Source organism: Natrix helvetica, assembly GCF_964273705.1.
Source record: "Natrix helvetica genome assembly, chromosome: 2".
Classification (NCBI taxonomy): Eukaryota; Metazoa; Chordata; class Lepidosauria; order Squamata; family Natricidae; genus Natrix; species Natrix helvetica.
The window spans coordinates 77,844,852-77,871,746 of NC_138552.1; the positions used below are offsets into that span (position 1 = coordinate 77,844,852).

Here is a 26,895-nt window from a genome sequence, read left to right on the forward strand (position 1 = left end):
TTAAAACATGCATATGCTTCAATTAAAGTTCATACCTTTTACATTTATCTGTGCTATTGCTTCTATAACACCAAGAGTAGACATGGCCACACAGGTATAATTAGCAGACTGCCTAACATCATTGAGCTCTAGGACATTCCTTCCAATTGGCATATCATCTTCTGGTGTCAGATCTTCAGCTCCCAGCATCCATTTTACATATGGCATTGGTGACCCCACAGCAACACAGGTGATGTTAACACTTCCTCCAGGCATAATTTCATGGTTGGTGGGTGGGATTGAGAATCTTGGTGGCACCCGGCGAACTACAATGAAGCACAAATAAAACTAATGACCCATATAAAAATTGGGAACTTAAGAGCTTCCAACAAGACTACATGCATATAAAAACACAATTTAAAGCACTAATTGGTATTTTGAACTCAGAAAAAGAAAAGAGATATATTTGTACATAAAATTATTTCTTTATATATGAAATCATTAATTTTTACTACATTCATACTATTTTTTAATACTTAGTGGATATCAGCAATTAAATAACTATACAATAGCAATACATAAACATCAATACACACACACACGTATATATACAATTCTATTCTTTATACACATATGTACAGAAAAAAAAATGGAAAGTTGACAGCATGCTTGAGTTGAATATTAAAATCAACTTCAGAGCTGTACACTTCCAGCCAACTGATGTAAAAAAAATGTGTTGCATTACATCGTCACATCAGAGCCTTGGATCACATCACCTACATTACACTGAAAATACAACTCTGATTTGCTTTCAGACCCAAAAGTGGATGCAGCCTCAAGACCTCACATAGACATCGAAACAAATATAGGAAAACATATATGTATGTACATGTACATGTACATGTACATGTACATGTACATATACATATACATATACATATACATATACATATACATATACATATACATATACATATACATATACATATACATATACATATACATATACATATACATATACATATACATATACATATACATATACATATACATATACATATACATATACATATACATATACATATATATATATATATATATATATATATATATATATAAAATAGGAGAAGAAACAAGTTCTGGATTTGATCATGCAGGCAAGCAAGTGACACAATTTAAAAGGAATCATGCTCAGGAAAGGAAAAATTTTATTAGGAAATAAAACTAATTAAAGGATTGGGTGGGAAATGTACTAAGACAGAGAAGATCACTTTTAAAATGTGAGGATGTGGTAATTTGAAACAAATAGGGGTTTTAAGGCGATAAGGTAAGAAGTAGGAAGGTACTGGATTAAGCCTAAGGTTGTTACGAAGCAAGTTATGGTAGTGAAAAAGAAGGGAGAACAGTAAAGCATTCCAGATACCATAGTTTTCACATAAAAGGGAAAGAAAAGTACGTTGCCAGGATTAAGGATAATGTTAAAAGCAGTTCTATGTGTACAAAATGAGGGATATTAGTATCTACAACACATAGCAACAAGGTACTGCATTAACAAAGTAATCAGCATTTAAGCAAAGCACAACAGCAAGAAAATGATTAAGAATCAGTGTTCCTGCTTCATTTGTTCTGTATGTTTCATTTGTATATTGCAAGTGTTGAAAAAGGAGAAGCAACCAATCGAGGCCTTTTGTTCTACAAAATACTGCATCCTTTATTATGCCAGCTTTTTAGATAAGAAGCTAAACTGTACCTCTCAGTGATAAAATACAGTAAATCAACATGTTCCCGACTTGGAGAAATTGACACCTAAGTCCTATCATTAAGAATGGGAGTTATGGGGGTGTTTTTAGTTATTTATATAGGGAAAACCTTAGCTGGGTCAAGACTCCAGACAAACATTTCTTTAATTTCAACCTTCCTACTGGATTGAATAAATATAGACATGAAAGAGGCTTACTCTGATGGCCTCATGAGTGAATGGGAGGGGCACAGGGGGAAGAAGGAGCCAAACATGCCTTTCAGCCAAAAGACAAAAAGTTATACAAGCAAGTGACAGGCAGTGCAGACTCTGTAATCCCAAACAGAGTAATTGGGGGGGGGGGGGGGCAGAGGGGGATGTTTTGCTTTGTTGTTTTTTTTAAATAAAACTAAAACACAAGAGAAGTTTTAGTCTTCATGCTCGGACTGCTTGGAGAAGCAATTAATTGTAGAAAGTCATTCCTGGATCAGCAGGCATCGACAACAGAAAAGAAAAGGGAAGGAAACTGGAAGAAGGGAGGAAAAAGCAGGAACACTGACCAAATTGGCAAGGCCTTAAGCATTCAGGAGTATTACCCCTGTTGGTCATGCATCCAGACTTCCATGTTCTTTGTCCATGCACAACAATCAGATACCATCACACATTAAAAGCCATGGCCAAGGCATTCTCTGCTTTAACGTAACACTAACTTTAAAATAAATAAATAAAAAGGCCACAATGCAACTACATTCATTTCATTTATATTCCTTGTTACTGGTTTAATTAATAGTTTTGTAAGGTGGGTAAAAAAGTAAAAAACACACCAACCTTCTCGCAGCTCTGAGGGATGTAGGGGGTTTGATGCAGAACACAATGAAATGAGGAAAGGAGAAAAACAAGGGAAACACAGAGAGAGTAAAAAGGCCATATCAAGGCTTTCAATGGCTACTTGAACATCTTTTACTTGCTCTAGTCAAACCTTCCTACCTCAGTTCTGTTAGCAATCTTTCACAGCTATTACGGTGTTAGAAATTAGCATTATTTGAAAAAAAAAATCCTTCAGATTACAATGGCATACATGCCTCATGCAGTTTAATATTTTCAAAAGGAAAAGGTTTAGGTAGTTTTCTAAGAAGGCCATAATCATTTCTGAACCTTTTCTCCCACCCACCCCAAATTAAACCATAAATACTTTTGAGGAAGTTGTATATTATAACGCCCTGACAATGTCATGAGCTAAAAACTATGTTTTAAAAACAAAAAATATGCCTTTCTAACCTAACCTTTCATTTAGCACTCTCGCTTTGCAGAAAGATATGAAAGACTCAGATAATGTAAATTACGCCACGAAGTTACAAAAGGGAATGCTTCCATGAATTTATTTTATTTATATATATACAGTTTCCTCCCCTTTCTTCCTCTTTTTCTCAAAGATCAGGTAGTAATACATTGCTATGGATTACATATTTCAGTTAATACTTCAAATTAAATAGTGAATATATAGTGAATAGGGTTGACAGAAAAGGAAATCACCCTAGTCTTTTTCCCTAAGAATTTTCAAACTAAAAACTTTTCCTTTTAACAGGGGTCACATGGCAACTATACCTCAATACTTTGTGTTTCAATTACAGTTAAATTAGTTTCACAGCAAGCAATACTGGGAATTTAAATACACCAACATAAACAAAAGAAGAAGAAAAATAGACACCCCCCCAAAAAAAAAAAATTAATACAACGTTCAGATAACTAGCCAATGCAGGAAAGGTAGAAGTCAAGCTGTAAAAAAATACAAATATACTTACAAACTTTAAATCACAGAGACATATTAGAGTCAATAGTGTCTTTCTTCTTCCCAGTGTTTTCCACTAAGCCTTTAGACCATTTCTCTAACGTCTATGTTTTCCCATAATGCCATCAATACTACAAGTTGCTAAAAGATAAACCTCAAGAGAATCTTAACACCCTTGAGTCTGAATGAAGAGTTGATGCCAGGGTTATGTCATTCCTACCTCTGACATAAAGATTGGCAGGGGCAGAATAGCGAGTACCCGCACTGTTGGTTGCAACACACTCATATTTCCCTTGGTCAGATTCTTCACTCAATTCGATTTGGAGGGCACCTGTATGGATATAAAATATATTCCCAAAGAAATTGTCAAAACATAAGCCTTTCAAATTCTTAACAATACACCTCTTAACAATAATGAAAAACCCTGAAAGCGAAGATCCACTCAACGTCGGTTCATTTTCTCGCTAAGGTAACACAGACAAAAAAAATGATGTGATGAAAAAAACAAGGAGATTATTTTTTTCACACCATCAATACTAAAACAGGAAAACAATCTGCATTTGTCAAACAATTGTCTAGCATAATACTTTTTCTCCTAGACTATTAAAATGAAGATGGGTGAGACTGCTTCAAGGAAGTATGGCTTTAAAATAAAACAAAGGAGATTAGATTATCGGGTCATCACGTTTGGTTTTACTAAATTCTACTTTTCGTGTGTGTGTGGTAAAAGTAATACAAAATGTGGAACTTGGCAAAAAAGGGCAAGATGGATTTCAAGAAAATCTTCTTCTGAAGAAGCCCAAAAATGTGCAGCAAGTACAAAAAAGGCTGCTTGAAGTGAAAAAGGAAACAAATTAGTTATTTATAGTAATCAAAAGAAACAAAACTCCCTTAAAGACATGCAGGTTTGTAAGAAAAAGAAACACATTCAGCCACAATTTACAATCTTTTAGTGCATTTGCTGAAAAACAAGAGGATTGAATTAGAAGGCACCAAAAAAAAAAAAAAGAAAAAGAAAAAAAGAAAAAAGTTTAAAAAATAAACAAAGAAGAAGCAACCAACCACTGCTGAGGACCTCGGAGTGGCCCCCCAAGACACCCATCAAAATCCACGACTGGGATTAGCAGTGTGGTGTCAGAAAACCCAAGAAAAATACAAAACAAGAATTACAAAAGACATGGACAATGTTCATAAAACGATTAAAACCCAGCAATACCACATACCATTAAGAATATTCAAATATCAACATTTCAATTTTCAAAGCCTGAAGATCAGAAGGATCGAAAAATCAATTGAAGAGTCAATCCAAGAAAAAATACATATTGTATTAGGAAGAAGAATGTGTTTATATATAAATATATAATTGAATTTAAAAGAAAAAAGTTTACTTGAACAAAAAGAAAAAAGAAACCCTTTTAAAGACAAAGTTAAAAAGAAGATATTCCTTGTTGTCTTCTGCATGTCTGCAACTGTTCTCCAGACCATCTTGGCTTGGTCCAAAAAAAAAAAAAAGAACAGCTAAGGAAGAAAAAAAATGATCTTTTTTTTTTTGCTCCAGTTGGACCAAAAAAAAAGAAGAAGGAAAGAAAAAAAAAGGTAGAAAAAGAAGAAAAAAGAAAAAGAGGAACAAATGATACGCTGTGACTGGGTTGTGGCCCTTAAGACCTGGATATGCTTTCTTTGAAGCATATCACAAAATAACAAACTTTTTTTTTCCAAAAAGAAAAAATAAACAGAAAAAACACATTTTTAAATGGAAGGTGAAAAATATGTCAGGGAAAAAAATCACAAGATGAAAGTCACTGACCATAATTAAATAGGACAAAAGGAATAAATAAAACTGATGACTGATTTAGATGATGCATTTATTTTTTTAAAAATGACAATAATGAAAGGGATGGGAGGACAGAAAGAATAAGATCATTCTGTGAACGTTAGTTCAGCAATCTTACCTCTTATTGGTGTACCACCTGGGTAGATAATATGAATGCAAATAAGATTAGAAAGAAGAAGCATTAGTACGAGAAGAAGGAGGCTAGGGCTTTGGAAGAAGAATCAAATTAGAGTTACAGAATTAAATAAGGACTTAAAGGAATCTTGTTTTATACTGTCAAAACAGGAATATATTTAGGCATAATAATTAGATTATAAAAAATAGTATACCAAAATGGGGAAGCCATCATCTTTGGAAGTGGGGTGAGGTGACAAGGGCAGGGGAGTTCCTTCATTCATACAAAACTTACACTTATACTTGGGATTATTGAGGAATAAAATATCTTATATATATGTCTGAAAGCCTAAAAAAAATCTTTATAATTCTACAGTTAATCACAACAGTTTAGGAAGTGAAACTGGGAAGAAAAAGAGGGAGAGATACTGAAGAAAGAGAGAGAAAAACAGAAACAGAAAGTTGGGGGAAACTTTATACTAAAGACTATATAAAAATAAACACTGAGTTTATTTTGGATTCTTCTTTCACTTAGTCTGCTATATTTATGTGACATTTGTGTTTTGTTCTTTCTCACTGTGAGTTTCTATACAACAACATTTCTGTGAAGGATTGTGTGTGCACTACTATCACATGTCTGGTGACTACCCTGTTAGTAAAATGCATGCCATGCATTTTAAGAGTAATAATAAGCATTATAATACCATAATTATAGTATTCTGCATATGAAAATTAGTGGGGGTGAAGTGCGCTTCAGAACTAAGCACTTACCAATAGATTCTGGAGATTTAAATACGGAGAGAAGAGAGACAGCATAAAAATATTATTATATTCCTTATAATTTGGTACAAAATCTTTCAAGTTAACGCTTTATATATTAAAGAATTTATGTCACAGGTGAAAATCACTCTAGTTTTACATTAAAAGAGGTTTGCTCTACACAATTCTGCTGATAACAAGCATAGAAGTTGGTAACAAGACGGCTTAACATCACCACAGGACAGATCAGAAAGGTAAACGTTCTGGGAATCACCTGATTTTATAGCATTATTATTTCTGAAGTAAGCAGCTAGTTACATTTCCCATCCCTTATATGATATATTTTATATGGGGAAAAGCATACAACTTATAAAACATTAGTTATATTATTATGAAGCTGCATGAGGATGATGAGGGATTCCATCTGGTAGGGAAACAGGGAAAGAAAAAGAGCTGCTAAAGCTGGACTCTACACGAAAAGCAGGCTTCTGTAGATCCAGATACTGAAATACTAAGGAAGTTCCAGAATCACTACTGTGGCTGGATACATCAGAAAGCTCTTAGCCAATTCATAGTAATCATCATCATCATAACAATAATAATCTTTCCTTTCAAAGTATATCCCAAGGATAGTTATTATCGTTGTAGCGGCACTTTGCTTTTTTAAAAAAATGTTGGTTAAAAATAGTATACAAGAAAAAAGTAATGTGTTTCATGTATCAGTGAATGGTAGGAAGATATGTCCCAACTGGCTAATCTTTGGTGAATTTCAAATGTTGAAAACAATTCACAAAACACAATTGTTATATAGTATTTTTAAACATCAAAAACGACAAATTTGGGTTGAATGAGGATAATCATTGGTACTCCTTGCATATCCTGAAGTCCAATGCTAATGATAATAATAATGAGAGATAAAGGTAGAAGAGAAAATGGATCTGTCAAATACTGCTGAAAAGCAGTAAATAAAACAAAAAACAAAAAATTGAAACTACAGTCACAGCAGTGAGCAATGTGGAATAAACAGAAGCTGCAAAACATTCTGGGAACAGACTATGGAAATTCTGGGAACAGACTATGGCTACAACACAGACATGGACAACACTCAACAACATAAAAAAGAGGAGGGAATAAATCACAACCCAAAAAATAAAACAAACACACAAACAAGGAAAAAGAACAGAAACAACAAAAATAAAATCCAGGAAAGAATTGTTTAAGGCATTACTGAAAACAGTAACAATACCTTACCTGATCGTAACTGCTTAATGCGCCCATTGTTGTTGCTTGTGTCTACGGGTAAAAAATCTTTGAACCATGTTATTTCTGGATCAGGATTGCCGCTGGCTGCACATAGCATAGTGGCTGTTCGAGTGCGCTCAACCACCTTTAACTGTGGTCCCATATCAATGGTGGGAAAACCACGTGGAATTTGATCCTCTGGAAAGAAAATAGAATATGGTTTATATATATTTTTATTATGAACCTCATCACTTTTATAGATGCATTTCAGATTCTGTGTATTTCAGACCTATTTTTAATCAAATTTTCAGGTTTTTTTCCTTATAGAGTGGTAGGAGTACCCTAAACCATGAATCAAAATAATTTCAGCACTAATTCTATTCTTCTTAATCTGATAGTATCCTGATTTATTTGCAGAATGTCCAAGGGAAGGCAGTTAAAAGTTTTCAGAATTTGTATCCTACAAGGATATTGTTGTTGATTTAAAGATATAAATTATAACTTCCACTGACAGGTGAAAACAGTGGGGAAATGGAAGCTCGGTACCCAACTCAAAACCGATGAAGATTTTTTGCTGCATAGGTCAAAATAATTTGATTTTTCATAAGCTCTTAAAGATACAAAGCTATGTGACCTTTAGAGGAAGACAAGTTTCCTAAATTTAGTGAAACCTATGTGTAATAAAATATGTACAGGTAATTTTTGATTTATACCCACAACTGGTATCATTCAGTAAGTCGTTGAGGGAGTCATTGAGTGAGATAATCATTAAGATAGACATTCACATGTCAACTTTGTTCAATGACTACAATCATGGCACTTCTGGTTGTGGTCATTAAGTGTTCTACTGGGTTGTGAAATGGACCAGATTGAAAGAGCTGCCTGCAGAATACAGCTTCCCTCTTGTGTGTGGAAGGGAACTGATCTGGCAGACAATGGGAACAGAACAGATGTTTGGGATCTGACCTCTGCTTCTGCACCCCCACTGAATTCAGCTCTTTTGGATGTAAGCTGCATTTGTATCCCAGTCATTGGCAGGCAGCCCCTCAAAAACGAGAGGAAGTCGTCTCAGCAGGTAGCAGCAGCTTGCAACCTTCCCTACTGCTTTCTCGCTGACTTTCAGGACACGTCAGCAGAGAATATTGCAAATGGTGACCACATGATCATAGGCCACCTGGTAACCAGTTGTTAATTGTGAACAGGTTGCCAAGCAGCCATATCCTCATCACATGACAAGGGGGAATAGAAAGATGTTTTACAACAGCCAAAAATTCAATTGTAAAATTTTCAATGCCATATAACTTCAAACAGTCATTTATTTCCTAAATTGAGCAGTATCTGTATGAGATGCTTTATTTTAAAAAAAAAAAATACTTCCCGTTCCTGTGATAAAAACCTTTGTTTTATCAATTACAGTATTTTTCGGACAATAAGACACACTGGTATATAAGACGCACTAAGAGTTCGAAGAGGTAAAGAAAAAGAACGTTGGTCTTACCTGAACGTTTTTTTCGGTTGAGAGGAGGGAGGGGTCACAGAAGGGTTATCACAGCCTGATTGGTCCATTTGACTGAGAGAAAGCTTCTTAACCTTTGGCTTCTCCCGTTGGTTCCCAGTTTCCGCGATGTTGTTGCATGCATCTGTAACAACAAACAAAGACAAGGGAAAGCCCCCCCCCGGGGCCACCCGATCCTACACCTCCCGGACCCTGTCTATCTAACTAGGGCGGGAATGTGACCCCTCCCTCCACTGAACCGAAAAAAACGTTCAGGTAAGACCAACGTTCTTTTTCCAGTAGAGTGGAGGGAGGGGTCACAGAAGGGACATACCCAAGCTACGTCCCCGGGCGGGCAGACTGGGTCCCAGGTGAAGGATCGGTCACCACCCTCTGGAGGACCCGCCGCCCAAAAGATGCCTCAGCCGAGGCATAAGCATCCAAACGGTAGTGCCTAATGAAAGGCGTAGGAGAGGCCCAAGTGGCCGCCCTGCAAATATCCTCGAAGGGCGCTCGGGTAGCCCAGGCCGCAGTGGTAGCGGCACTGCGGGTGGAGTGGGCAGTGATTCCTGACGGGGGAGTTTTCCCGGAAGCACTGTAAGCTTCAACTATTGCCAACCTAATCCATCTCCCGATAGTGGAAGAGGACACCTTACGTGCCAACGAGCCCGGCTGAAAAGAGACGAACAACGCCTCGGTCCTCCTAACGCCCTCCGTCCATTTCAGGTAAATGCAGACGGCGCGGCGGACGTCCAGCCTGTGCCACACGAACTCCTGCTCCCTTGCAGGATTGGGACAAAAATTTGGAAGCACAACCTCTTGGGCCCTGTGAAATTGAGAATTCACCTTCGGGATAAACGAAGGATCCAAACGCAGGACAACCCTGTCCTGGTGGATTATACACAGATCACTGCGAGAAGAAAGAGCCCCCAATTCTGAAATGCGCCTGGCCGATGTAATGGCCACTAAAAACACCACCTTAAGGGTGAGAAGGCGCATGTGCACCGTCCTAAGTGGTTCGAACGGGGAGCCTGTCAGAGCCTTGAGGACCAGAGTAAGGTCCCAGGTCGGGAATCTATGAACCGGAGGCGGACGGATGTTAGCCGCCCCTTTAAGAAAACGCTTAACCAAGGGAGACCGAGAAAGGGTGGGGGAACCCTCCCCCCCCAGAATGGTGGCCAAAGCCGCCACCTGTCACCGGAGCATATTCTGAAGGAACTCCAATACGTCCGGGACGGTAGCCCTAGAGGGATCCAACCCCAATGGAATACACCACTTTGCAAACGCCCTCCAAGTGGCATTGTAAATCCTAACCATGGACGGTCTCCTAGACGCCTCTAAGGTGGCTATAACTCCCGACGATAGTCTCCTCCCCCTCAGGATCCCCCGTTCAATAGCCAGGCGGTCAGATGAAGCCACTGAGGCCCTGGGTGATGCAAAGCCCCCTGACTCAGAACAACCTACCCTGGGGAAATCCTCCAGGGGTCTGCTACCGACAGCTGGACCAGGTCCGCGAACCATGGTCTCCTCGGCCAGTACGGGGCTAACAGGATAACGAGAGCCCTCTCTGTGACTACCTTCCTTATCGTACGGGGAACGAGGGGAAGGGGAGGAAAGGCATAAAGAAGGCCCGGGGGCCACCGGCTCCTGAGAGCATCCGCTCCTTCCGCTGACGGAGACTGGAAATGGGTGAAGAACCACGGCAGCTGGGCGTTGTCGGGGGAGGCGAACAGATCCACCAGGGGCGTGCCGAATCTGCTGCATATCTTCAGAAACAACTCCGGCCCCAGTTGCCACTCGCCGTCGTCCATGGTTGTGCGACTCAGCCAATCTGCCTGAAGATTGGACACCCCCGAGATGTGCTCCGCTACTATCGAAGCTAAGTGTCTCTCTGCCCACAAGCCCAACGCCTGCGCCTCTCGCCAAAGGGAACGGGAGTGAGTGCCCCCCTGGCGATTGACATGGGCCTTTGTCGCCACATTGTCCGTGAGCAGGAGGACATGGCGCCCCCGCAGGTGATGACGAAAAGTCCTGAGGGTGTGTCTCGCGGCCTTCAGCTCCAGCCAATTGATGTTGTGGCGGAGATCCGAGGCAGACCAACGTCCCTGGGTCATGTCGGAGTCCATTACGGCCCCCCAGCCAAAGAGGCTGGCATCCGTCGTCACGGTGACTCTCTCGGGTTCCCAAAAGCAAGCCCCCTGTTGCAGCGCTGGGGACATCCACCACCGAAGAGAGAGCCTCACCTCCGCTGGTAGAGGAACTGGCCGCAAGGAGTTGCTCATCATCCTTCTCTGGACTGGAATCAAAGCCCACTGGAGAGGTTGCAGATGGAGCCGAGCCCAGGGCACTATCCCTATACAAGAGACCATCTTCCCCAGAAGTTGAGACAAGGTCAGGATGGAAACAGACCTTCTTTTTCTTACGGAGGAGACCAGTTGATGTAGGCTGGTCAAGCGGTCTGGGGATAGGCGAACCCTCCCTGACTCGGAGTTTATCACTGTCCCTAAGTGGAGGATCTGTTTGGACGGGGACAGGTGGCTCTTTGGAAAGTTCACGGAAAACCCTAACTCCTGAAGCCAACGGATCGTCAGCCGAAGATCCGACGTGGCTCTGGGGAGGGACTCCGCCTGGACCAGGACGTCGTCCAAGTAGCACTGAAGTCTCACCGGGATGGAACGTAGGTAAGCCGCCAGTGCTGCCAGGACCTTGGTGAACGTCCGCGGAGCTGAGGCCAGACCAAACGGGAGGGCCCGGTACTGGTAATGTCTGCCCTGGTGGGAAAACCTGAGATAGCGCCGGTGAGACTGGAGAATGGGGATGTGGAGATAGGCCTCCGTCAAATCTACTGAGACCATGAAATCCCCCTTCCGAATGCCCTGCAGGATTGATTTCAGGGACACCATCTTGAACCGCCTGTAGACTAGGTAGCGGTTGAGACGTTTCAGGTTGAGGATTGCCCTCCAACCCCCCGAGGATTTTGGGACTACGAACAGATGTGAGTAGTAGCCCTGACCCCTCTCCGGCCCCGGAACTACCTCCACCGCCCTGATGTCTAGGAGATGGGCAACAGCGAGGTCCATGAGACGACGGCGTCCCGGGTCTCGAGCCAGGGGGGAAGACCTTGAAAACACTCGGGGGTTTGGAGAGGAACTCTAACCTTAGACCATGGCGAACGGTCGCCCTGACCCAACCGTCTGATGTGATCTGATCCCACTTGTCCGCATACAGTGCCAGGCGGCCTCCGATGGGATGACTCGGGTTCGAGTCATTTCCCCCTGCGGAAGGGACGGCCGCCCCCCCCTCGAAAAGGCCGCTTGGACTGCGGCTGATACCTAGAACGATCTTGAAAGTTCTGCCTATTGAACTGTCTGTCCTGCCTGTATGGTTGGTAACGCTGATCCTGATCCCTGTCATAGGATTTGAACTGGGTCCTGCGATAGGGGTGACTACGGGACTCCGCCTTTTTGGTGGAGGTAGGCATAACCTTCTTCTTATCTTTATTCTCTACTAAGATCGGCTCTAAGGAAGCCCCGAACAGATTAGTGCCTGCAAAGGGGGCAGCCACCAGGTCCCACTTGGCTTTATAGTCCATCTGCCAGTTCCTGAGCCATAGGAGCCGACGGGAGGCCACAGAGGTGGCCAAGGCACTAGAACCAAATCTAACAGCGTCTAGTGTCGCATCAGCCGAATACTGACATGCTGCCATAATTTTAGCTAAATCCTGGTGTACCCGCTCATCTTGGATCGGAATACGATCCTGAAGCTGGCGAAGCCACATAACCGTTGTACGGTTGAAGTACGAGGCGGCAGCCGCCGCCCGCACCGCCCATGCTGAGGCCTTGTAATTTTTACGTAAAGTGAGCTCCGCTCTCTTGTCATCTGGCTTAAGCTTGTCTGCCGCGTCCCCCCAACCACCGGGGAAGAGGAGACTAGAGCTGCTATGGCTGATCTATAACCGGAAGCTGAATAGCCTGCACAAAGGACTTTTCCATGTTGTAGGCGCGACGGTCGTTGCTGCCTGGAGGAGAAAAATTAGAGGGACGGGCCCACTGGCTGGTAGACACCTCTAAGAAAAGGGGGGGGAGCAGGAATCTCTTCCTTATTGGTGGCCGTTGCTGAGAACATGACCATGTCTGGATCCGTGGGCGGTGGGACTGTGGGGTCCCCCGTGCCCACCTTGGTGGTCCTCCTAGCCTTCTTAAGCAATGGTTTGAACATGGCCTGGAGGACAAAGTTGGAAGAACAAGGCGGTTCAGGGGCCGCATCCTCCTCCTCAGAAAACCCCCAATCATCCCTCCGTGTCTCCCCCCTAGAGGAGACCTCACTCATGAGAGAGGGGGAAGAAGCCCTAGATCTGGACCTACTAAAAGGAGTAACCCTAGTGTGATGGTAAGGCCTGTCTCTTTGGGCTATGCCCCTAGAAATGGCTGCAGAAATTAGTCTTTTGAGATTCTCAGGAAGGTGTTCTAGATCCTCCTGATCACCCTCCGAATCAGAGTCTGGTGCCACGTGGGGCCTACTATATCTCCTGCCCCTAACGGGACCTGCAGAGGTACCTTCCAACGGGTCCCCCCTATCTGCCTCTCTAGTCCCAAGGGAAACAGAAGGAGAGCGAGGGCCCCCCCGCTGTTGACTCCTATCAGATCTGCATGAGGAAGCAGAGGAAGAAGAAGAAGGGCTGAACCCCCTGGCCACAGGTGGGGAAGGGCAGGAAGCCACAGGGCGTGGAGATCTGGATCTAGGCCCAGGATCCCGGGCCTGTCTTTTCTCAGCTCTTTCGATGACCTTCTCTATAGCCCTGGATCGCCTGAGCTCATCCCTTTGCAGAGCTCTGGAAGGTCTGTCCTCTGCCGAAGGCCTAGAAGCCCGAGGCCTAACAGGGGGAGTGGGTTCAGCCTTATCATCGCCTGCCTGAGACGGCGCGGCCTGCTGGGCCTCTGCTCTATCAGCCATCGCCCCACTCACGTGCACCAAATGAATTTTGAAGTAGAAACAGCCCTTCAGCTGGTGGGGATCGCCTGCTCCGGGCCTCCGGTAAAACTGCAAACTGCACGGCCACATTGTATCCAGCCTCTCCGTGCTGCAATGCCCAGACACGTGATCCAAAATGGCTGCCGGCTTCTTTGGGCGGTCCCTGGCAAAAGCGCACCTAAAAATGGCCGCCGACCTCGCCCTTAGCTTCCTCTGCCTGCAGGCGGCCGCTCGCACGCTCGCCGCCCCCAACGGCACCCAAGATCGTCGCTGGAGCTCCTAAATCACCAGGAGATCTCCAAATTCTAGAAAAAAACGGCCCCGCGCCGCTGCCGCGGGCTGTAACCGGCCCCGGACTGCAAGCAATTCAAATCTGAAGCCGATCTGTCGCTTTCGCACTGAAAAGCCCCGGCGCGCTGCGACTTTCGCTTAAAACATGTGCAGAGAACGCAGGGTCACCCGGCACGCCCGAGACACCAGGCATCAGTCCGGAGCGACCCTCGAGACGGGGGAAGGAAGCCAGCCCCCCCCTGAGTCTCCCAGCCTTCTGAGGGCAGCCGAACAACAGCCCTGTAAGGCAGACCCACTACAAAAAATTTTTAAATTTACTAAATCAAAAATTCTAAATTTACAAAGATCAATTGTCATGCTACTGACTAACTAGAAAACCATAAAACACTCCTACTAGGAACCAAACCTGAGTCTTGGACCTTGACTGAGAGGAAACAGGGAACCAACGGGAGAAGCCGAAGGTTAAGAAGCTTTTTCTCAGTCAAATGGACCAATCAGGCTGTGATAACCCTTCTGTGACCCCTCCCTCCACTCTACTGGAAAAATAAAGTTTTTGTCTTCCCCAACCCCCAGGAGCACTCTGCAGGCTTCAGCAGGGCTGCGGTTAGGCAAAAACGTCCCCATTTTTCACCAAAATGGGGGGATTTTCCCTGCCCCCCCCAGCCCTGCTGAAGCCTGCAGAGTGCTTCTGGGGGGGTGGGATAAGTGTATGACACACCAACATTTCCACACTCTTTTGGGGGGGGGAAAGGTGCGTCTTTTACTCTGAAAATATTTGGTTATTTTCATATAAATTTGAATTTGATGTATTTAGTCAATCATCCTAGCCTCTTGGATTCCTTATTAGTATAACTGTATTACCACAATTGCAGTTTCCAAACGATCATTTAAAAGACTGTAACTTTAATTTCATAAACTATAACCCTATGAGTTTATCAGAAAACTTGTTTCTACCATTTAAATTACACAGCAAACTATAGTAAATATCAATTGTAGCTCATGATATGTTTTTCAAATTATTTCTACTTTCAAAATCTTATGTAATTTGAAGGTCATATGTAGGGCTGCTGACTTATGTACATAAAGCCAGAGCTCTTCCAAGAGTATAACATGAATAATAAGTAATCTAGGGTTTTATCTGATTTAACAAAATAGGACCAGAATAAGAAAAAATAAATAAAAAATAGTATTCAGATATGCATAAATGTTGCTATTATAATTTAGAAATTACGTTCAGTAATTTCTCATTGATTATAAAGGCCTTATTTATTTTTCTTTCAAACACACTGATTTTTCTCCAAAACCAAAAGAAAACAGGAGAAAAGATCAATAACTACCGTGGGCTTATTTTATTAAATATGACTAGTATTGACATGCCACTTTTAAGGAATGAAGATAATTTGTTACAATTTTTCCAGCATCAACACATAATTTCTTTAACTAGAAAATGGTATGAGTGATTCACATAGTTCTAGAAAAGCTTTCACAGGCATTTGAAAAAGTTAAAAGTGAAAACTTGGGAGAGGAGACCAATGCTTGCATTTCTTGATAATTTCCCTCCCACTTAGGGCTACAAAACCACTGACAATATGACTTGTGTATATTGCTATAGCAGAATGGTATTTCCATCTTTTACAAGTGTGAGTTTACTTATCTTTACCAATATGCAAGCTGACATTCTTATGCCATTTTGTATTGACTCTTGCCAAAGAATCCTACATTTTATAACAATTTATAAGATGTGAAGTTTTCACCTTGGGAATTACTGATAAGATATGACTTATGCCATGCTGAAGTAGCACTCTAAGGTATTTGTATGACCTTTCCTTTTCCTATTTCATTTACAAAGAATACACCTGAACTCCCATTTTCTTATAAACATTCACAAACCAAGATAATAGGTCTTGCATACGACTAGGATAAAGAATGAAAAAGAAGTTCCCTCTCTTATTTTTAATAAGGACAATTAAATTCAATCCATCCCTCTTATGCAAATATTCTGTCTGAGTACACACTCCTCATTATATTTCCAAGAGGAACATTATAATGTAGCAGATTGAAATAGTCAGAGTTGTTATACTTTTGACAGTTGTGGCTTGTTTCCAATCTGTCTGTCAGGTATTTGGCAATAAAACCTAGAATTCAGCATAAAATAAGATGGGAAGAAATAATGAAATTTGTAACAGCACCGCTTATCTCAGTGGGCATAAGTTTATATGACATTAATTGCTTTCTGTTCTACTTTAAATGTATTAATTATTTCTATAAAACTTTTCCAATTTGATGGCACAACGTTTAACAGCATATCAGACAACATGAAAAATCACATTAATCAGCAATTATTGTGCCACAACAACCTCTTTTAAAAAGATAAAAAGTATTATTAATCAATATAGTAACAGCTTTAAATTTTTATACCAAATGACAAATATTTTCCCTTCTTCATTAGCATGCACATTAATATAATCATTAAGCTTTTAAGCACAACTTTCTCCAATTTTCATTTTAATATTCACTTGTATTCAATTAGCTAGTCCTTCATCAATATTTTAAATCAGGCATGACTTTCATACCTTTATCACACATTGTCAGGCAAACAGAGATATTATGTCCTTGTGCTGAGAAAGACTTACAAAAAAATGTACACTTTAAAATGAGTTTATGATGGTAATTACAGGAGGCCTGACCACATCACAGTTTCTCAGCATTCATAAAGAATTATAGTATCAATTATGCTTTGTTGCTAATTTTTTTATTCTGTTCTGGCACTTATTCCACATGATTTTATTATTGTCAAGGAATTTTTATGGTAGTTTTTACACCAGACAATTATATTAGAAAATAATAAGGCAGCTTTATTATATTTTACTGAAAAAACTCTGCAATATCACATTGCCTAATTTCAGGCAGAATTATTCTCTTCATTATCAAAAGACCACCGAAAAATGTGTGATATAAAGCATGTTTTATGTTTTTACAAATTAATCCAACTAGTGGTTCTTAAATTGTCATGGTGTATGTGTATGTAGAGGTGTATATGCAGATGTGTGTGCACAAACACAACACAATAATAATTTTACAACCCAATTGTAAAGTGTCACTAGTAATTTTACAACCTAATCTGTAAAATATTATTCGAAATATGACCTATAATTCAGATAACAAGGAAAACACATCCAGCAAGGAATCTATTATTTTTCCATTAACTGTGGTTTCTGACCACAGAAAACTTCAAATGAAGCAACCAAATTTTACCTGTGAAATTTGCTGCCTCTGACAGAGTAACATGTGGCAGTATGTTTCATGTGGGAGTGTATTAACTGAATTTTAGAGATCAACATAGATGTTGGTTGAAATAAAAGAGAGATAATTTGACTAATTTAAAAATATGCTAATAACTGAAATACATGTTTATTCAATCATCAAAATACCCAGATATTCTATCAGCTAAATCTAGATCTTTCGGGATGTTGATGGAAGATTCAATGAAACATAGAAGAGAAGGAAGGAGGTTGTTTGAGAAGCTGAAGTCATGCAGATGGGCGCTAGCACAATTCCAGTCCATCCAAGAAAAGGTGGGTCAATGTACACTAAATGTCTATATTGCAGACACTTTGCTAATGGCAGTTAAAGCATGGATATAGATAGCGTTGTACTTATGGAAAAGTGCATTTTGCTAGCTTGTGCTATGAATATTCCAGATCTGGACTGTTAGGAAATAAGCAAGATGAGGCTCAGGGGGTGGACACTGAATGGCATGCAGGCAATAGTGTTAGTGGTCTTACCAGAAGATTAACAAAAAGTTTTGGAGAGTAGTATGCACTGTTTTCACTTAGATGTATGCTAAACATAGCCTCATATTCCCATGTCACGACTGAGTATGCAGTGCACTATTAAGAAAGCATTTATTTTAATCACTATAGTAATGCACTTGAGATATACTTTGTTCTCCTTTGTCCTTGGTGAGAGAGCTGAGTAGAATACAATGATCTTTTCTCATATTCAACCCAATTCACCTTGAGAAAAAGACCCTCCTTAACTTTGAAATAGTATCAGTGACAATGGGTATAAAGAGAGACCATTTAAGTCTTTGATGGTCTCTTTCTTGGCAGGAATCTTCAAACCTGGAATGTGATAGCCTCTATCTTGTAGGGAGGTAAAGCACTCTAAGATAAGATTGGATTGTATTCTCTAAAATCCAGTGACATGAGGCCATTAAAAAGCAATAACCCATATATGTTAATCAAAAACATTCATGGGCTGAAACTTTAATGCAGACCTATAATGCCAAATAATACAGGAATGTATTAAGAAAATAAACTAGTTAGAAATATATGTTCACTTGATCAAATCTTTGATTTTTAATATTTTACAAGACAAGCAAGTAAGCTTGTTCCTCAAAACAGTATCTTGACACAATTATCTTATTTATCTATTAATAGAATCTTCACTTCAAGAGTAATTGACCTGGGGTGTAACCATTTGAAAAGCTATATGTTACAGCTCAGCTGACAATTGTATTTAACTTTACCTCATGGCAGCTATATTTCAATGAATTGAAATTCCTAGTTCTGTCTACACTTTTTTTTAATAGCTAGATATGGTAAAATAACATGCTGTGCATAACTTTAGGGTTAAATATTCTGTCCTCCAAACTTCATTATTTAAAATTAGTCATTAATACTAGCTTTGCTTATATAGAATTTAAATAATTGTTCAAGCCAAATTTCATGATCAAATTGGTAATGTCAGTTTATTAAAGTTTAACTGATAAGTCAACTGCGTAAGATTGCACGGATATTTTATTGGGGAACAATGGGACATTGGAGAGGTTACAATAGTACTGAAGCACTAAAATCACCTCTTTTTAAATTATGTTACTCACTCAAAGCAGGAAAAAAAAAACCTTTAATGTAGCAACTGCTTCTCTAGTGCTTCAGATAGACACACAAACACAAAATCCTAACCATGTTTTAATATATTTTTCATTAAAAATGCATCACATATACAGCTATTCAGATTCTTGGAATATAGGACGTGTAATCTCAACTGATTCATTTTCAAAGGTTATCTTTGCTATATTCTGTCATCAAGTTTTGGACAAACAGACAGTTTCTATGCAATAAAATAGATGGATACAAATCTGACATTAGAAATAGCAATATCTATGAGTGATAAAATTGTTTGAAGTGAATAAAGCATATTTATTCCCAAATTACTGTATGTCTATGGTCTAATTGTGTCAAATGAAACATTTCAGACAGTTAATGGGGGAATATTGACTAGTATATATCATATATGGATAGTATATAGTAAATGTACACTACAACGCATATGCATACAATTATAGCATAAAAAGCAGACATTTTTGTGGTTTGTGGTCACGGGAATCTGGTAGTAACTGTGCCAATGTGAAAATAATATATGCAACATAATGTCTCAACATAAATCCCAGCCTCTTCTTGCCTCCTAAAATCAGACAAATGTATACTAGTCATGTAGCTGGTACTGTTTCATGTTCTGTCATTTGAGATTTCTTGTGGACATCTATGTATATGGCTCATGATCTGCATTTTATATCCTCTAGAACAGTTTCCAATGACATGCTTGTGCTTCATAGTATACATATTTGCTTTAGTTTTATTATTGCTTTTTCATGCACTTTTAGCTTTTTACAATGCTCTTTGATCATAATAATCTCCTCTAAAGAAAGGATTTTTGTTCCCTATCACCCTTAAGTCCAAAACAGATACAATATGAAACTTAAAACAACTATTCCATATCCTAACCTGTTTTCTGACTCTCTTTATTTGCTATCAATTTATTATTTAGGTGTGGAAAAATATGTGTTGCTATTTTTGCTTTATATACCATTTTGAAAGCAGTTTATATACTGTTCTGGATCACTGAATTAAGTGAAAGGAAAGGAAATACTTCACACCCTTTGACTTCTCACAGCAAACACTTGGTATTAGCTCAAGATCACTGCAGGTACAAGACCATAAACATTGTTATTAGCTTCTGTTTCATCCTACCACTTTGTCAGATTTCCATCATTTTGCCCCTGAGAAACTCACCAGCTAGTTAACCTCAGACAGCATGAGCAAAATTATTATATTTATTTCTGACTGACCTACAAAATAATAGCTCTTTGTTTCAATAATCTTTAGAACTATATACAGCAGTAAGAAATCTGTTATTTGATACATGGGATTTTTTTAAAAAAAACATCCAGATGACCAGCTTTTTTGGAAACAAAATGGTGAAATGAAAACCTTGAAAATTGAGGATACATATATTCAGATCTATATATTAATATTAAATTGGTGGCATGGAATGGACTGCAATTTTCAAAAGTTTATCATCATCATCATCATCATCATCATCATCATCATCATTATTATTTTACTGCTCAGAATATGTTACTTTCTTTGTGAATGTGTTTGCCTATAATATGCTAACTATGTTACCCCATGGTAATTATTTTTGCAAATGTTGATTTTTTTAATATGGAGAAAGATCAGTACAGAGATATGCAATGAACCACTTCAGTATTATAACTGATTAGATAATGTGCATTCACAATCAAGGTGATGGAATTTAGATATTAATGCATATCCTGATTAGGTGATACTACTGGTTAATTATTTAAAATGCCAGAAGAGAATAGATTTATATTTTTCCAATGCAACCATTTTAGCAGGACAATTTGAAAAATAAAATAATGTTCAAAGAAGGCAAAATATAGATTCAGAAGAAAATGCCATCTGAAAAAGTATTTTTGTATTTCTTTAGTTATCTCACAAAGACCTGCAACATGAATGCAACTCGGTGTACCAAAGGAGTAAATATATATTTCTTTGCCAAATGAGATACACAGTTTACTTATGGTAGAACACAATATTTATACTATTTGTTTTAAAGCATATACTAGTGGACCTGCATAACTGCATCAAAAGTAAAACAAGGTATAATAAATCCATGAATATTTTATTCTTTACTCTAAAAAAAATCACATTTTTATGGAATACCTTCCTACAATATTAATGGCCTAAAGCTAACATTTATTCTCACAGTTTATTCTCCTTTCAGTTATTTCAAGAGACTTCAACATGTTGATTTTATGATCCAGCTTAATCCATTAATATATTAAAGTATAATTTTAGGAGTTTCATATCATAAAAAACATTTTTAAAGTGTATAAACAATACAGTTAATAAAATAATTAACATTCAGTAGTTATATGTTATTTTCTTAATCCAGTGATAATGATCTTTTAAAATCCAAAATAATAGGGTTGCAAATTTAATAAGTTCTTTTACATAACCATTTTCAAGCATAGTTTTATTTTCCTACTATTGAATTAAAATTATATGTTGGAAGTCAAACATTCTTCTTTTTAGAATAACTACTCTGGAGAACATAGGATATATCTGTTAAGTTTTACTTCTGACTTTCAACATGTACCTTTTACAATCAATTAGCAATAGCCCCTTTTTCTCCCCAAATATTTAAGCATACCAAAGTGATATAACCCTTGATAAAATCCAGTGATAAATTTCTATGTGTAGAATCAACATTTGTTTATTGAGCAAAAGTGATAATTTTTATTTTTCTCTGTTTTCCTAGTAACTTGAAAGATGCTTTTCAGAAACTACCAACATACTAGAACTGTGATGGTGAACCTATGGCATGTGTGCCCAATATGGCATGCAGAGCCATGTTGCCTGGCACACACAGCGTCATCTGTTCCTCTTCTGGGTTTCTGGTGTGCATGTGCGCGGAACGATAAGCTGGCCTTCATTCGTGCGGCAGTGCCTGAAACTGGAAGAACTGGTCTTCTGTTTTCCAGCGTGAGAATGTGATGATCAGTCAGCTGATCATCATGCATGTATGCATGCCAGTAACTGGAAGTTTAGCTGGCCAGCATGCATGCATCTGCCAGAAACCAGAAGTGTATTTTCTGGTGTGTACATGCCCCCTGGGCAGCTCCTCTTCTGTCCCAGACAAGTGCACAAATTGGCAGGCTCCCTTTTCGGCACTTGGTGTCCAAAAGGTTCACCATCACTGTACTATAATATATCTCAAAATTAAATGAAGGATTACTGAAGGAGAAAATGAGCAGAAATATATTTGTGAGAACAGAACCATTCATATACTTTTACATTCTATTATCTGACTGTGAAATTCCAGCTTAATATGATGTGTAGCTAAATCTTCTAAAATGTCAATGATTTTTTTAACACCTCTAAAGATCTGGTGACTTTATGTCCACTGTCAGAATTGTGACTGGATATTTTATGTTAAAATTATCAGGTGTTCTTTCTCTATATCACATATTAAGCCGTTTGAGATGGGCATAAATATCACATCATATATTGACTATTACATTGGATAAGTGACTCCGAGCAAACAACTTCCATATGATCTAAAAGATAATTAAATTTACCACATACATATTTAGAGTTACATGTGAATTAGCATTACCTTTAATTGATTTTTTTAAAAAAGAGAAATATATATTTTCCTGCTATGTCTAAAAGGAGCATGGATATCTTCACAAGAGGAGAAGGCCAAGAATAAATGTTACATTATCATGCTTGTTAAGAAGGTCAAAGAAGAAAAGAGAAAGAAAGAGAGAGGGAGATGAGTGCAGTTTTTGTCCGACACTATGCTTGAAGCAGTATAGGTAAAGTTTCCCATTGTACATATGTGCTAGTCGTTCCCGACTCTAGGAGGCGTTGCTCATCTCTGTTTCAAGACCGAAGAGCCAGTGCTGTCAGAAGATGCCTGTGTAGTCATGTGGTCCGCATGACTAAATAATGAAAGCATACGGAACACTGTTACCTTCCCACCAAAGTGGCTCCTATTTTTCTACTTACATTTTTACATGTTTTCAAACTGCTAGGTTGGCAGAAGCTGGGACAAATAACGGGTATTCATTCCATTACACGGCACTAGGGATTCGAATCGCTGAACTGCCGACCTTCTGATCGGCAAGCTCAGTGTCTTAGCTACTGAGCCACTGTGTCCCTCGCAGTATAGGTAGTCCTTACTTAATGACCTTAATTGGGAGTAGCAATTCTGCTGCTAAGTGAAAGAGTTGTTAAATGAGAAATTAGGTAACCGCAACTGCACTTTTCAGCCGAAAAAAGACAAAACTCTTCAGGTGTGTTGGCATAGCGCACCCTGGTTCCTAATCCTGGATCTGCAATCACTGTTGACTCTCTCTGCTCTATTGGGTAGATGGTGGGCGACAAGGGATAAAGCTTTAGGTTGTCTAAAGAATTGTTTGGTTTTTTTGTCTTCCCCTACCGTGTAGAGCAAAGACTGATGAGAAAGAGATTTTGAGAGAGTATTGTAAACTTTTTGTATTGGGGGTGGGGGTCAATGGCTCCCAATCCAATCACACTGTCTTCAGTGTGTACAAGAGCAAACAGGTTATTTTCTTGCAATCCCTTTCTCTCCAGTCAATCTCCTATTCAAGTGAGGGGGGGGGGGGGTGTAAAAAAAAAAACCAAAGGTTAGGCCACACAAACAACCCAAGCTGACTGTAATGGCATGGAACTGTATTTCACAATTAAAACATGTTTAAAATATTGTAGTGATCTTTGTAATAAAATGAAATCCCAGGAACACATAGACCCCTTTTCATTAATCCACTAGTCTGTAATTAGGTAGAGGTCTATTACCCTGCCATCACCCCATCCTTTCTCAATACAAGCACAAATAGTCTGCAAATTATATCCCATTATGATAAAAGCACTAAGGCGGGGAAAGCATGTAGAACATGGCTTCTGGCATTTTTAAAACCTTGTACTATAGGCAATTTCAGATCTGTATTTTCTTGCTTTTGGATCAGGAAGGAATCCATTGCATCTCTTTATGTGTCTATACATCAGTCTCCTAGGTTCTATTGAGGCAGGTACATCATTAGTGTCTTCCTTTCCAATTATACTCCAGAATTCAAACAAATCAAGAAAAACCACACACTGATACAAAAATTATGCTCCTTTTTAGCTGCTGTGGCTATCAGTTTACCATATGCATTAGTTTCTTTGATAACCAATGCAATAGAGCCTACCATAATCACATGAGATTTTGTTAGTGTTTCCCAAATCTCTTTCTGTTTTCATCCATATGGATGTGACCTCAACTATGGTAATGTCTCCAACATCATTACATCAAACAGTAAAGACAGAAACAAAGGATATATCCACAATGCACAGGCTTGATGTAGATTGATGATGTCATCTTTCTTGTCACTTTTTGTTATTTATTGCTGTAATTTGATAATCTGCACTGTATATAGTAATATAACAATCTAATTACTGTGTCTACAATTGACATGCACATCTCCCTGAACTTCAAGTGACTGACAGTCCAGAAATAGCCTTTTAAACAATGTCAGCTTTTCATTTCTGTTTGAAAGGTACAGCTAAATATTTTTCAGTTTACATGAAGCTTCAAATCAAGAAACCAGCAGTTTTGACTTCTTGGGCCATCTTTTTACATAGATTTATTTTTCCACACTAACAGCTTACCAATAACTGATGCAGCTGCCCATTGCCTTTTAAGCATCTAACAGATAAGTGTCTGTGTTTCTATTTATAACATTTTATTTGTATTGTGTATAGGTTTTGTATAGTTTTGTATACTTTCTAACATTGTAAGACATCCAGAATTATCCTATAAGTTATCATTAAGGTATCCTGTAAGATAGGCAGTCAATAAATTTAACCAATCTATCAGTCAATTTATAAATTTGTAAATTTACAATCTACAAACAGAACAAATTCTCTTATTTTCCTATTGTATACAGGTGGTCCTCAATTTACATTCCATTAGTAACACTCATTTAGTAACAGTAACATTCAGTAGCAACAGTATTGAAAAGAGTGACTTATGAGTGGTTTTCACATGTTTGATCATTGCAATATCCTCTTGGTCAAGAGTTTCAAATTTAGGCACTTGGCAGCTGGCATGTATTTATGACAGTTGCTCTGCCATGTGTAGAATGGACATATTAGCTCAGCTGTTGAGGGGAAAGGAGCATTTTTTCTTTGTCCAGGCAAGATATCCTGGCTGATTATCTATTCTATATAATAAAATAGGTAGAATAGAATTGGCCAAGTGTGATTGGACACGCAAGGAATTTGCATAAGCTCTCAGTGTACATACAATACATCACAACAGAGTGTTAAGTCATAGACCATAAGATACAATCATAATCATAAGATACAAACAACAAGTGATAAATCATAAAATACCAATAGGAGAAGGAAAGATGATAGGTGAGAAAGATGAGGTGAGAAAGAGGACAAGACAACAAGAATAACAGCCTACTACTTAATATCCAAAGGGTGGATAAAAATTGATGATTTTTTTTTCAAAAAATTAAAAATTGGATTTTTTTGATTTAAATCAGATTTTTTAAATTTAAATTGGATTTTTTTGATTTATATAAAATTTATTTTAATAAAATGTTTTTGAAGTAAAAATCTATCTAAAGATAATTTTCTACTTAAGATACATTAATAATTTAGTTTATTCACCATGAAATGGAGCTTAGTTATGTAGCATGAGGCTATATATTCTGCAATATTGGGACTGTCAGTGAGTCAACAGCATGTCAGAGGAGGAGCCACTGTGGAACATAAATGACAGTTGCTCTTTAAAAATTACGATTTAAATCGAGCTGATTTAAATCAAGCCTTTTTACTAGTGATTTAAATCATGATTTAAATAAGTCGGTGCTCTGGGAGTTAGGTGTTGAGCAGAGCTTTATGGCATGGGGGAAGAAACTATCTTTGTGTCTAGTTGTTTTGATATAGCGGTGTCGAGAGGGGAGAAGTTGAAATAGTTTATGTTCAGGATGTGAGGGATTTGTAGATATTTTCCTAGCCCCCCTTTCTGGTTTGTGCAGTATACAAGTCTTCAATGGAATGCAAACTGGTTGCAATTTTTTTTTCTGCAGTCATATAATTAATTGGTATTTGACTTTGAAAGCAACAAAGTCTGCAAATTTCACTGTCTTGGTAATAGAATAGAGGCATTTAAAAAAAATCTGTACAAGTTTATGACAAAACATGCAGCACTCATAAGCTCATAATTTTAGATGCCTGACATATAAGGTGAAACTGAAAGTCCTATTGTCTAATACTTTCCTTCTCCTTTCTTAGTATGATCACTAGAATGTTATAAACTAATCAAATTGTCTTATCTGTTAATGGCAAACAGGATAGATGATAGTCGATGAGAGAAGAAAACATTGCCATATACGTATATCTTGGCTTCAAATGCATGTGGAAATTGATTCTCTTGCAATTTAGCTGTTGTATCATCTCATTCTGTTTTTAAATGATAAAACCAGTTTTTCATCAATATTAATTTTACACAAGCCTTGTCTTTAAAGAATTACATCCTTTAAAGATATTGCTTCCAGCTGAGAGTTTTAAACTAAAAGCTTAAAGCCAGGTAAATTCTGATAAGCTTGAAGCTCATGGAGCAGTCTTTGTCTTTACCAAAAGTACTGCCACCTGTAAGAACCTTGACCCATTTCCGGCTATCCAATCTTAAGGAGGCTCAGTTGCTCTTAATTATTCTATGCCCGATTTGGATGCCACCACACAAAACTGGCAATCTATGCTGTTTCAGGCTTGATATTGGAAAGGGACCTTGTA

General features: G+C 38.8%; 1 protein-coding gene across 5 annotated transcripts in view; it reads right to left on the bottom strand.

The window, feature by feature from the left end:
• Nucleotides 1-26,895, bottom strand: part of PTPRD (protein tyrosine phosphatase receptor type D) — a 1,361,199-nt gene that overhangs the window by 162,619 nt on the left and 1,171,685 nt on the right. For 4 of the 5 annotated variants that reach the window (XM_081945773.1, XM_081945775.1, XM_081945774.1 and 1 more), the window contains exons 13-15: nt 7,465-7,653; nt 3,727-3,837; nt 36-305 (exon numbers count right to left, since the gene is read on the bottom strand). In XM_081945773.1, coding sequence (XP_081801899.1) covers nt 36-305; nt 3,727-3,837; nt 7,465-7,653 — 570 coding nt within the window. Of the gene's footprint in view, nt 1-35; nt 306-3,726; nt 3,838-5,458; nt 5,587-7,464; nt 7,654-26,895 lie in introns of those variants that run through there. The other variant, XM_081945776.1, reaches the window with a different exon arrangement.